Source organism: Crassostrea angulata, chromosome 4, assembly GCF_025612915.1.
Source record: "Crassostrea angulata isolate pt1a10 chromosome 4, ASM2561291v2, whole genome shotgun sequence".
Lineage (NCBI taxonomy): Eukaryota > Metazoa > Mollusca > Bivalvia > Ostreida > Ostreidae > Magallana > Magallana angulata.
In genome coordinates this window covers 49,332,013-49,345,442 of record NC_069114.1, presented here as the reverse complement: position 1 = coordinate 49,345,442, position 13,430 = coordinate 49,332,013, and the positions used below count along the sequence as shown (strand labels likewise).

The 13,430-nt window shown below is 34.5% G+C and overlaps 2 protein-coding genes across 2 annotated transcripts; one reads left to right on the top strand and one right to left on the bottom strand.

The window, feature by feature from the left end:
* Positions 1-464: 464 nt before the first annotated feature.
* LOC128181229 (E3 ubiquitin-protein ligase RNF103-like) lies at positions 465-5,419 on the top strand. The gene is made up of 3 exons (XM_052849540.1): positions 465-917; positions 1,532-1,778; positions 2,690-5,419. Exons 1-3 carry the CDS (start codon positions 692-694, stop codon positions 4,104-4,106), a joined length of 1,890 nt encoding a protein of 629 aa, XP_052705500.1. The 5' UTR covers positions 465-691; the 3' UTR covers positions 4,107-5,419.
* Positions 5,325-12,612, bottom strand: LOC128181230 (tetraspanin-33-like). Its single transcript, XM_052849541.1, has 7 exons — positions 12,412-12,612; positions 8,517-8,705; positions 8,155-8,349; positions 6,555-6,689; positions 6,383-6,436; positions 6,136-6,264; positions 5,325-5,745 (listed from the first exon to the last, which is right to left on the bottom strand). Exons 1-7 carry the CDS (start codon positions 12,514-12,516, stop codon positions 5,635-5,637), a joined length of 918 nt encoding a protein of 305 aa, XP_052705501.1. The 5' UTR covers positions 12,517-12,612; the 3' UTR covers positions 5,325-5,634.
* Positions 12,613-13,430: the final 818 nt, after the last annotated feature.

Below are 13,430 nucleotides of genomic sequence, written 5' to 3'. Positions count from 1 at the left end.
ATGTTTACCGTATATATATATACATGTATATATGTTTACCAACCGTGTAACACGTGGTAAATACCTCACATTGTAAAATATATGATGTGACTTTTTTTTTTTTTTTTTTTTTTTTTTTTTTTTTTACATAAAATGTACACTGATCGTTTGAAATTTATGTGCTATATAGTATTTAGTTTTTGTACATGTAGTCCTGTACTATGCACCCAAAGAAAATAGTTAAAGGCTTAGTGTACATTGTTCGTTTTGGGTTTTTTTTGGGTTTTTTTTACAGTCAGTAAGTTATAGTGTCATTTCTTGATATTGCTACATCATTGGCAGTAATAAAATTTTCTGCACTTTACAAAAATTCTCAATCCCGTAAAATAAATACATTTTCGTTTTCACAATAAAATTGTTTGCGACTATGTCAAGTATCCCGGGATTAGGAAACGCGATCAACTCAGGAAATACAATACTGCTTTTGTTTACTTCCGGTAAATTTGACAGCTTTCGCCATCCCCCTCCTTGGCCATTTTTGTTTTAATTACTGATGTCTGGTGAGCAAAACAATCGGTGTATTAGTATTTAACTACTAAATACTATATTCGAACCCACAGAAAGGATGTCATGTCTCCATATCCGAAGATTAGGAAACATAGTTGACGTGTCATATTTCTGTCCCCTCTTCTGAATCTTGAAAAAAAATATAATGTGGTTTAAGTTAATTTTACTGCTGATTTACGTAGCCGTGCTTTTTGTCTTGGCACGTGTGCTGGAGGCGGTGAGCTGGATAGAGACGGGTGTTTTGTCACATCGCTTGCTTGACCCTATGACCCTATCCGTGCTGAAGCTGAAGACACTCTTGGAGCAGAGGGGGGTCAGTTATGAAGGAGTAGTGGAGAAACCAGAACTCAGTGAGCTTGTGGATACCACAGGTAAATATAAACACAGTCAATCAAGAGAGGGGGAAGGGGTACACCACAGGGAAAAATATAAACGGTCATAGGAGAGAGGGGGGAGAGGACACCACAAGTAAAAATATACACAGTCATAGGAGAGAGGAGGGAAGGGACCCAACAGGGAAAAATATACACAGTCATAGGAGAGAGGAGGGAAGGGACCCCACAGGGAAAAATATAAACGGTCATAAGAGAGACAAGGAGGGATATTGCAATGTTCTATGTGACAAATTGTTATACCCTAGTACACCGAGAGTATATGCATGCATGTTGTTGTAAAAAAAAAACAACTTTGCAATGGATCTGTTTGTAGACAATGCGGTTAAAATAATTCTAGGAGAGAGAGAATTAGATATCAAAACACCTATTTTAAACATGCATGTACATATATGGTAGAGCAAAAGTAATAGAATCTCTCTATTTTTGTGAAGATTTCATTTTCTAAGGAGTTTGCAAATACTTGTTCACAAAAACTGGAATTAAAAGACAGTGTAGATTGTAAGTATCGGGTCAAAATAGGAATTGAATGGCATGAATTAGAGCTTGTTTGCATGGACCAACTATTTTATGAAACTGGATTAATGTTGTAGGCCTGGTGACGGAGGGGGAGGTGATTGATGCTGGATCGGAGGAATCCTGTACCGCCACCAACTTCACAGGTGGGTCCCACTTCCTGGAGCAGGTGGAGGATGCCAAGGACAGTGTTTGGCTGGTCAGAGTCATTGCTAAGCAGTGGAATTTCCAGCCTCCTTCTGAAAGAACATGGACGTCTGTTATCAACAAGGTCACAAAGTTTGGGGTTAGAGTCGGCAATTTTCACTGCAAGACTGATTACAGGTATATAATTGAAACATTGGAATGATAAGTGGGATTATCATTTAAATACAAAATTAACAGTTTTATTCTCAAAATTTATATGACGTCATAATTGATTTAATTTTTTTTTGTATTTCGCGTTTTTTTTTAGTTTCAATGAAAAAATAAGAGGACACAAGCATTTAATCAATTTCCACGAAAACGAAATCCGCATCATATGGTTTTAAATAGTGTCTTAGAAACATCAGATTACACATATTCTAAGATACGTTTTTCCTGAAATCGGTGGACTTGGAAAGGTTTCAAATAAGATGTTTTGTTTACATAATAGTAGTCCAAAATTAAGATTTTTGTTGCATTTTATTCTATTTTTAGATAGTTCATCAGAAATAAATAAAAGTAAATCATGATGTTAATAGTGATATTATTTTCTAACATTTTAAGCATAAATAACCCCCATAATAGTCACATATAAAATGTACATATTTTCACGAAATTGTTTACATTTCATCAAAATGAAAATTTGAAATCATGAACTTTGACCTTTTGTAGTTATAAAACGGGACGGGCAAAATTCATTTGAATTTCATGACAAAAAAAGATTTAGCATAGTGAACAAAATGGTATGTAACTTTGGTACAACCTCTAAAAAATGCGAGCCGTAAACCTTACCTTAACCAACTGCATTTAGTATATACTTTATTTTATGAATCATTGATGTTAAAGTATTTAGGAACACCATATCTTCATAATTAGTTATTCATGTTATTACTGTACGTATATACGGTATTTATCAGTTAAAAACATTAAAAATCATTTAAGTATTAAATAAATGAAATGGTTAGCAACAAGGAATTTATGTACAAATTCAGAGGTACCGGTAGTCTAAAGACTGATTAAAACTACATTACAGTAATTAAATTTTTGTGCAGGTTCTGCCATATGAAAAACTGGGACTCCACTCGCTTGATCCTTGGCTTACCCCAGAAGTTCCAGTCCAAGTCACAAGTCCAGCTCTACACTTACAGCGGCAACCACCGCCTGGCCAGCATCAGTCATTGGATCAAAGACACCGTGAACAGGAAGGTCCTGGTCATCTCCGACCCTGGCGAACTCAACAGGAACTGGATCTCCTACACACAGGCAGAGGACCCCGAAATTCGAATCATCATGGTCTCCAAACATTCACAAGTTCCGCTGTTTTACTCTGCACTGAGTGTACGCTTTCCTGGAAGAATTCGTTTTGGAGTGACTTCCAAAGAAGTTTTGATAAGAAGTAATGCTTGGAAGATACTTCGGGAAAAGAAAAATTTGACATACTTTATTATCACAAAAGAGAAAATTTTTCAATATGGAATGAGACCGTCTGAATCCATCACCTTTCAATCCATGGAGACATATTTAAAATGTTTATATCCGAGTCTTAATGATGTATTTATATTGACACTTTTTATCTGTAATAGTCTTACTATTTTTGAAATCTGTTTAATTCAAGGTTCATTTGTTAAGAGAATTGTAATGTTACTATACTGTGCTATTAAGTACAATATTGTATTGATTCTCCTTTGGATGGGGCTTTTAACACTTTTCCAAATTCCATTTATAGCTAATCTTGTTCCCTACGGCCTTAGGTTGATTCGTTTGTTTGGTAGTACTGATACCATGACGTTCATTAGGGCTGATGTTAAGTTTTATTGTCAGCATTTGTTACTGGTCGAGTTATCCTTGGGCCTGTATTTACTATTCCTTGGGCTGTGGTTCTATAAAGAGAGATCTGAGGAAGAGGCTGACCAGGAATGGAATTTCGCACAGTTTCGTACTTTAGAGCATCTCTTCTACCCTCTACATCCGCGGAGCCTGAGTCACCTGGATCGTAATGCGTTCCTGGAGTGGAACCAACAGGAGATTCCGTCGCTGTGGATGGCCGCTCACATGTCTTCTGATTACATTAAACTGCTGCCCACCTGGTCATACATTATCAGGGACCAGAGTACAGAATGTGCTGGATCCAATACACAGCCCGCATACAGTACAACTAATAACAGAACCGAGCAAGATCATCCCCCGATACAATCTGATAACGTCACACCCTCTCAGTCTTACATTACTACAGAGAGATGTCCCCCGGCCCAGACGCGCCCTCTGTGTGTGTGGGACTATGTGGAGTGTAGCCAGTGTGTGATATGTCTGGAGGACTACGAGGAAGGTGTCTTACTGTGTGGGCTTCCATGTAAGCACAGCTTTCACCAGCGCTGTATCGTGGTCTGGTTACAGAGAGACAACCATTACTGTCCGGTGTGTCGATGGCCCTCCAACAAGGCAATGCCGGTTCATGTTCACTCGGAGTAGATCCTGGGACCAAACGATGCTTGCAGTTGTTTAATATACATTGTAACTCTAGTTTATATATATATTTTGACAAAACCGAAGTCGAATATTAAATCCTCCTTATGTATAGAACAATCAATCTCAGTTTAGCCTTTACTCTGGAAAGATTGAATGACCAAACATAAGAAACATCTCTTGGTTGAATATTATTTAACAGAAAATTGCTACTTGTATTGGGTTGATCTCTTTAAAAGTTATAATCATATTTTCTCAGTTATAAACACTGACATCTGGATTTCTAAATATATTTTAATACTATATTTATATATTGTTTTGAGCAGTTTTGACTTATGCTGCTAGCAACATACATTGTATGATTTTCATAACCAGGAAATAGAATCGTACATCACAAATATTGCAACAAAGGGAGTTAAATCCAGGTTAGATAAATGATATCGGGATGGAGTCGGGGAATGGGGTTATTACATTGTTTTGATCTTGAACCATCTTATTTTTAGCACTTTACAGTAATATTATGTTTACATTTTTTGTTGACAGAATTTAAATGTTTTATTTAATTGTTTTGATTTGGTTTGATTTTGAATTCAGTGTAAAGTTTAAGGGCATATTCCGTGACCAGTACTAGAGTGCGACTCAGGATTGCCTCAATCTCCAGTTATTGTTCTCTTTTATTCCTGTTTTTATTTATTTTGTTTTTTTAACTGTTAGAAAATATTTATGATATTTAGTAATGCCTTCTCTAGGTTTTGCATAAGTTTCATATATAGAACTGTATGTTTTTAGTAACTTTAACAGTGAATTTAATATCCAAACAATGGGAGAAAGTTGAAGATGTTCTGAACCAGTATATACCTATGTTTTACACATCTTATTCAAAAGTTGTTTTTTTTTTAATGTTGCGTCTTCATTTTATTTATATCACCAAAAATCCACATATTAAAGAAAAAAAATCTCATATTTTAAGCTTATCAACACCAGTTTATTAAGACTGATTAAAGTTTATTAGCCAAAGAAAATGATGTTGGGAAGGGGGATTATTTTTGCTTTTGTTTTTTTTACTAATTTGTTACATCAGATTGTCCTCCTGCTAATTGATGTTTGAATTCACCGGATCAGGGGATTATTCTACAGTATTTACAATATGGTTGTACCTTGTTTTATGGCTGATTTTGTTGACAAATTTAATCAAATGAATACAAAAATAAAAAAAAAAGTAACATCACTAAACAAGTATTTATTTTTTTTATAAAAAAGAAACATTCTGAAGAATCACATCTCTCTCTCTCTCTCTCTCTCTCTCTCTCTCTCTCTCTCTCTCTCTCTCTCTAAAAGAAAATGTAAAAATTAAAAACTTCATAACAAACATCACAACACTTCGTATATTGCTAATAACCAATGTAAATCAAATATTGTATTTATATTAGTCAAAACTAAATTTTATGATAACTGTATTGACTTGAAATTCTGAGATGAAAAAATCTCTAAATAGTCATGAAAGTATCTTGTCAAGGTTCCATTGCAATTAGATTTAGTACCGCTCAAAAGCTCGGTTGTCATGGTAACGTTTCGGTCGGTTCCATTTTGATTTCTGTATCTTGATTTGGTCTCTCAGAGATCTTGACATGCACATCACAAACATCTGCAATGCAAAATTCAGACAAAAAGTACACTTTATTTAGATGCCCAGTAATTAAGGAAAAACATCGAGAATTGCAGCTAAAAGCACAGGCATGTATTTATAACGTTATAATTTTTTCTCATAGTTAAATATTTAATAAACAGCAATTTACAAAGATCACTGGGATATGAACTTGGTTGGTCACGCGATCAAATCCGTTTGGGACTTCACAGGTTTTGATCACGTGACCAACCAAGTTCGTATCCCGGCGAACGTTTAAACTTTCTGTTTATTTCTTAATTAAATACGAATATCCTATACCTAATAAAACACGTTGTTTTATTAGGTATAAGGGGTGTATATTTTTATTATGAAATTGTTATGTTTATGATTATATTATATTGTGTTTACCTGTGGAAGGAGTATCCCCAGCAGAATGCCCCCTAGAACCATAGCATTGGTCTGAATCCACGTCCCGAGAGACTTCACACATCCCTCCTTGTTAATACGACTGATGTACGGACCATCCATAATATTACCCTACAATCAGTAAATAAATGTTCTGAATGGGTACCAATGCCTATATATCTGTTGTCAATTTTTTATTGGTAAATAATGGTATTGAATCATTTAGTTTTTAAGATCATTATATACTTACGTTTTTATCATACTGCATGACTTTTCTACCACAAAGAATGTTTATTTCCTCTCCCTGTAAACAATGACGCATCATGAAATGATTATTGTAATCTCTCTCTCTCTCTCTCTCTCTCTCTCTCTCTCTCTCTCTCTCTCTCTCTCTCTCTCTCTCTCTCTCTCTCTCCACCCACCGGCTTGATCTTACAGCAGGAGTGGGGCACGGAGCATGCCTCTGGACTGTTGTTTGATTCTGAACAGTTGTAGTAGATGTTTTTAGCCCAGCCCCTGTATCCGTCATCGGTGTTGTCCATGCCGCAGCACTGAAGCTGTAGAGTAAGTTATACTGTAAGAAATTTATTGCTCAGATCTAGTAAGAAATTTATTGCTCAGATCTAGTAAGGAATTTATTAAATCGTACCAATCTACTGATGAAATTATTGCTCAGATCTAGTAAGGAATTTATTACACAGATCTAGTAAGGAATTTATTGCACAAATTAAGTAAGGAATTTATTGTTATCTAGTAAGGAATTTATTGAAACGTACCAATCTAGTAATGAAATTATTGCACAGATTTAGTGACGAATTTATTACACAGATCTAGTAAGGAATTCATTGCACAAATTTAGTAAGGAATTTATAGCACAGATCTAGTAAGGAATTTGTTACACAGATCTAGTAAGGGATTTATTACACAGATCTAATAAGAAATTTATTACACAGATCTATTAAGAAAATTATTGAACTGTACCGATCTAGTACGGAGTTGATTACAGTGTTAACGATCCAATGAGGAATTTATTGCACAGATTTAGTAAGAAAATTATTATATCGATCTAGTAAGGAATTTATTGCACAGATCTGGTGATGAATTTATTGTACAGATTTCGTAAGGAATTGATTGCACAGATTTAGTACTTAAGTAATTAAATGCATAGATCTAGTAATTTAATAATTCATTGCACAGATATGCAGTAAGGAATTTATTGTACAGAACAAGTAAGTAGAGGGGCGTGGCAATCGTATTGCGCAGTGATGAAGGAGCAACGTAAAATCTGTTCAATTAATTAAGTCATGCTTTTTTACTTAATCCATTCACTCATTCTTTGTTTCTTTAAGCGTTGCAGCTCATCAGATTATACAAATTAAACATAGTAAAGTACAGAAGTGGGTATTTTACAGGCGACCCTAGTACATACATGTATATGAAAAATGACTTAAGTAAAAGGGAAAAGAATCAAAAGAGCAACATCTAAATCAAACAACATCCATCCTCAATAAAATTTCAAAAACGTTCCCAAAAGTTGCAAAACAAGCTTTTGCAATTGTGCTAATCAAGAAGTAATTCCTTGTTTTCTATCGGCAAAGCTTTGGGGTAAGTGGAACTGTTTATTTAAGGTAGTCCATCCATAACAGAGGTGAATTAAACAATTTTGATTGACCTTAACTACATTAAATATCTCTTTTAAAATCATTATGAGGCAGACATCAACCAAGTCGGGAGTATATATATGTAGACTATTAAATGAACTTTTTGCAATTGAAACTTTAAAAAAAAATTCAAAATGTGATAAATTTGTTGCGCTTTAAAAGTTCCAGAATATTATGGGCCTACGTGTATTTATTACATGTAGTCTGGAATTTGAGGCGTAAGAAAAACGTCACTTAATTAACACGTAAACGTCACTGACGTCACATCAAAATATTAATTTCAGGGATTTTATGGGCCTGCCGTTTTGGGGGTGTTGTGACGTCTGTTAGAGAGTTGTAGATCAGGAACTTAGGGACCTACCGTTTTTTGAATGTTGTCTATCAAGTTAACCATATCATCGTCATCCTCAACGCCATATTTCACTATCGCCTCACTCAAACTTTTTTCCGGGAAAATTCCAAGCTTATCACGTGACTCGGGGACGTAATAAAACACAAAGATGAGAATGATCAGCGCCATCTCTCCCAAGAAGATGAAGCCCAAAATGTAGTTGTACTGAAAGCAGATATAGTTATTTGATATAAACAAAGCGTTTGTAAGTCTTAGAACGATTATACCATTTCTTATAGTACACGGTGTTTGTACGCATGCAATATTTTACTTTCATCAACTAAACAACTTAAAATTTAACATTTCTTTAAACTTAAAACTGCTGTACTTACTGTTTTAAGAAAACACACATTTTCCCTCAGGGCCCCCATACATCCAAAGAATGTGATGAAGACGATGATAGCGCCCCCTGTCGTCATCAGTGTGGACGGGTCCAGGAAGAAATCGAACGCATCCTTAACCACCTTCTTCTTGATATACAGGACATAGGCGCCTATAGCAGTCATCGCAAGACCAACGAGCTAGAAAGACAGGGCACGGTAGCCATCAGCAATCAAATTTATCACAGATTTTATTTATTTCTGATGGATTTGTATTCGTAAATCATGATCTCGATGTGAAGTTGTTGGTTCCCCCTCCCCCCACTCTTGACCACAAAGATCTGTTGGATGCTATCATAAACAAGGAGAGAGTCCGAGAAACACGCGTGGTTCTTAATTCAAAACTTGTTCAATATATTCTGAAAGTATTGTCAGAATGAAAATAACAAAGGGAGTTTTAAAATATTTGTCATAAATTCACCATTCGTTGGACGTTAGTGGACCTTCTTTGGGACATTTTAATTAAAATGCTTAGGATGGTGTGTGCCAACATGGTGGACATTTGGATAACATTGATAATTAAAAAGTGTAAAAAGCAAGACATGTTTTGAAGATCTTAAACAAAGAAAGACGTCTCCAATATGTTCTGAGTAGCCCTTCTGACTTCACAGGTTTTGATCACGTGACCAACCAAGTTCATATCCTGGTAAACTTTTCAACATGCTGTTTATTTTTTCTAGGTGAACATATCAAACGTTTTTGTTGCAGCAAGAACAATGTAACGTATTTGGTTGTTACATGTTAGTACAACATTATAAATCCTATAGTACTACTAAAATTATAAAACAGCTGAAGTCTATCACTACCGTCAAACGTGAAATAAGTATCAATCAATAGACGGATAAAAGAAATATCGAAATAAGCGTTTTTAAGTTTAGATATATCTTTTCAAAACTTATAACAGGTCAACATCCAAAGCTTAATTATCTCTACTGATTTTGCAATGTTTTGAGAAGTTCTGTAAAAGAGGTATAGCGCCTTTTCCCATTATTTCGCCTACATATGTGTTTGGACGGAAAGTACCTGTTACTAAAAATAGCTTCAGGTACCTAGCTGTCGCAATATGATTTTCGAAACGCGGATATACTGTACTGATTTTATAATGGTGTCTGTAACAACTGATTTGCCATAAATTCGGGAAACTCTATGTAAAACAGTAGTTGATATTCTGAACCGTGATAAGATCAAGCAAAATGCAATGGATCTAAGTGTAAATAGAGTGCATGTATAGTGTTAATGAAGAGATCTATATATATATTAGGTGTGCTCATACTCAGTCTGAATTAAACAAAATAATTTAAAAAAAAAACACCAGAAGAATAGATACATGTAACTTGACTTCTCTATTCTGTTCATGTTTCAATTTAAATGAAAAAAAATTACTACTTAGTGGATTCGATCCAGCGACAACAAAATCAAAAGGACCCCCGCGTTACTACGAAAGCCGAATAGGGCCACATAAAAAAATATTTTTATCTCGTAATTACGAGAAAAGATCTCGTTATTACGAGTTAATTATTTCGTTATTACGAGAAAAGATCTCTTAATAACGAGAAAAGATCTCGTTATTACGAGTTAATTATCTCGTTATTACGAGAAAAGATCTCGTTATTACGAGATAATTTTCTCGTTATTACGAGTTAATTTTCTCGTTATTACGAGAAAAAATCTATATAAAATGGTGCGTTTCTGAAAAGGATTCGACTGGATCACACTTTCAGTCTATCTTTTTCATGCCAGAAACGTTGATTAAATTTTGAATAAATATTTAAAATTAACAACGATCATTATTCATTAATTTCTACATATCAAAAGGATTGGGTTTGACATTTTATCTGATATTAATAAAAGGAAAGAACTTCATGTAATTTTTCTATTCAACTTATATATATTATAATCCCACTCTGAAGTAAATACCAGGTAGTCCTATAGTCGTAAAAACACAATTTTATTAGTTACAGATAACTTTAATGACTATATAGTTTCAGTCATGGATATGGATATACAGGATTTATCCGAATGTAATTGATTTTGTATATTAACATTTTGGAGTCTGAAAACAAATTACACGTATCTTTCTTAATTATTGACAAATAGTTCAATGAATTTATTAATCAATCTGCTTTGCTAATTTTTCCGAAATTTCTTTAAAACTGCTTGGTCCGATTTTATATCAAATTATGCGTTTTAAACGATGATTATGCAAAGTACATGTAAGTGTATATTAATAGACATTGCAGTAATTCATACACTTTACATAAAAAGAATAGAATAATAAAACGCGCCATTTTAAAAATAGATCTTTTCTCGTAATAACGAGATAGTTAACTCGTAATAACGAGATCTTTTCTCGTAATTACGAGATAATTAACTCGTAATAACGAGATCTTTTCTCGTTACTCGTAATTACGAGATAATTAACTCGTAATTACGAGATCTTTTCTCGTAATTACGAGATCTTTTCTCGTAATAACGAGATATTAACTCATAATAAGGAGATAATTAACTCGTAATAACGAGATCTTTTCTCGTAATTACGAGATAAAAATATTTTTTTAAGTGGCCCTATTCGTCTTTCGTACGTTACCACTAGGCCACGCATCTAACAATTTCATCAGATGCATTTTTAATATATACGGCCATGTACCTGATTTTAATAGAAAAGACACTAATTGAAATATTTGTCTAATTTTCAGTACGAAGGCCACGTTAAACCAAAACTAATTCAATGTAAACGTGTACTACAATACCTGTAGAACATAATTTTAATCGGATGTCTTTGGTTTAGAGTGGTTCAAATAATCAAATATTCAATTTTTTATCGTATACTAACTACTTTCCTATATATCCCTAACAAAACCTGAATATTTTAATGATGTCGTGTAAGATAATTAAGACTCTTAGAGCATGGTGATTGTGTAATTTGCATTTTTTTTGGTTATATTAAACTAAATATTGTATAATATTGAAGATGTCCGATGGTTGCAAATGGCTATTATATTTAGGCCAAATCGTATACCGGGGTATTAAGTGCGCTATACCTCTTTATTGAACATCAACTATTTTGATAATATTTTGTATAGAATGTTTATCAGACTATGATAATGTCACGTCTAAATATACAATATAAATATTTATATTATGTAAACAATACTCGACGATGTTAGATAGGTCTTTGCCAGTTGTATTGTAGATGTACATGTATTTTTGCAAACAAAATATTTGAATTTGCATTTTATTCACATTTACTACTGTCTCTCTGTAGTTCTGGTACTTATTAAATTAATAAACATAGAACTCCTATTAAAAATCCCTGAATTCTCACTGCCCCACTCCCATACCAACTCAAACTACAATCCAAACATCAGACTTCCAAGTTTCCTATGTCTTGTATACTGCATAGGTTTTAAAGAACTTGTAGCCTGATTTTAAAGCCGTCGAACTCCAATATTTATCTTAAGGTCAGGAACCAATGACAAGACCCAGGTAGTTCAAAAATTCTTTCTTGTAGTATATATTCAATACAACTACACGTAGATCTATAAAAGTAAAATCAAAAGTCGTGGTCGATCAAATAAAGGTACTGTATATAAGTACAATACAATACATCCATAGCAGAACTCAGAGACAACGCAAACTTCAACATGACTACGACAAGCACCTGTAGACCGGACCCAGGTATGTGCACACAATCAGTGATATCGATACTGGGTTTCCTACCTGTATATTTATATTTACTTTATTGTCATCTTATCTGTAATAACAATGCTCCGAAACACAAATTTAATCCGCCAATCGCGTCATAATAAATCAATTTCACAGATAAATCTGGCACCTGTTCACTTACCCAAATAAGAAAATTTTCAAAGAACAAGAAATACTTCAGCATCGGGTTGATTTCCGAGTAATCCTTTCGATGTCGTCTCCGGAAAGTCCTTCTTAGTGTATCCATGTTAGAAGTTTAGAATCTCCGGAAAACAACTTGAACTCCTCTGATCGAGTCAGGTGCGCACTCCGGTAAAGTGTGAAGTATCCAGACCAGGACGTAGTTCGCTCTCTCTCTCTATCCAGGGAAGTGTTTGTCGCGTTAGATAAGAGACCATTATCTCACAAACATGGGCGGATCTCCAAACATATGAAAATTTACAGGAGCGGATCTCGAAATGTTTAAATATTTATAGGAGCGGATCTCCAAAGATATGAAAATTTATAAGAGCAGCTCTCCAAATATATAAGAATTTATAGGAGTTGATCTTTTAAATCATTAATCAAATTTCTTTCGTATCTACAAATATTAAAACCCTACGGCGGTGACCTCAACCTGTCTGAGCCTTTTCGGGAAGGATCTCTACAAATAATCAAATCTTCTAAGAAAAGAGGATGTCTTTACTAATCTGAACATACAGGTGTATAACTTTACGAAATATTTCACCATAAGTTCTTGCACCTTCCAAGCTATGGTTTTCAGATTACGCCATCATGTCTACAGAGCCCGGGGATCCCAACTATCAAAACATTTTAGAACGGTTCATAAACTAACTCAACTATCTCTATATATCTAAACCTTCTCGTAACGGATCTCCAAATATATCTAAACATATTCGGGAGACACATATTTTGGTAACTGATACCTAAACTGTGTAGGGGAAGGGCCCTCATACTCTCAGTCTCGGCCGATAGCCCTAAACCTGACCACATTCATCGTTCGACCAAACAAACTGCTCATGGGTGCGTTCAGAGTATTTCAAGTGGTACCAATACCTGTTTGCCAATGGTAACAATTTGTGCCATTGGACCCATATGTACTCTGAACGAGTTTTAGGGTACAGATAGTAGGAAATTTACCAATGTTAACAATGGTACCTT

Coding starts and splice junctions, on each gene's coding strand:
- LOC128181230 (XM_052849541.1), bottom strand. CDS start 12,516: ATGGATACACTAAGAAGGACTTTCCGGAGACGACATCGAAAGGATTAC. Junction 8,706..12,411: donor TTGAAAATTTTCTTATTTGG/GTAAGTGAACAG, acceptor CTGTCTTTCTAG/CTCGTTGGTCTTGCGATGAC. Junction 6,437..6,554: donor CCTGCTGTAAGATCAAGCCG/GTGGGTGGAGAG, acceptor CATTGTTTACAG/GGAGAGGAAATAAACATTCT.
- LOC128181229 (XM_052849540.1), top strand. CDS start 692: ATGTGGTTTAAGTTAATTTTACTGCTGATTTACGTAGCCGTGCTTTTT. Junction 918..1,531: donor TGAGCTTGTGGATACCACAG/GTAAATATAAAC, acceptor TTAATGTTGTAG/GCCTGGTGACGGAGGGGGAG. Junction 1,779..2,689: donor CACTGCAAGACTGATTACAG/GTATATAATTGA, acceptor ATTTTTGTGCAG/GTTCTGCCATATGAAAAACT.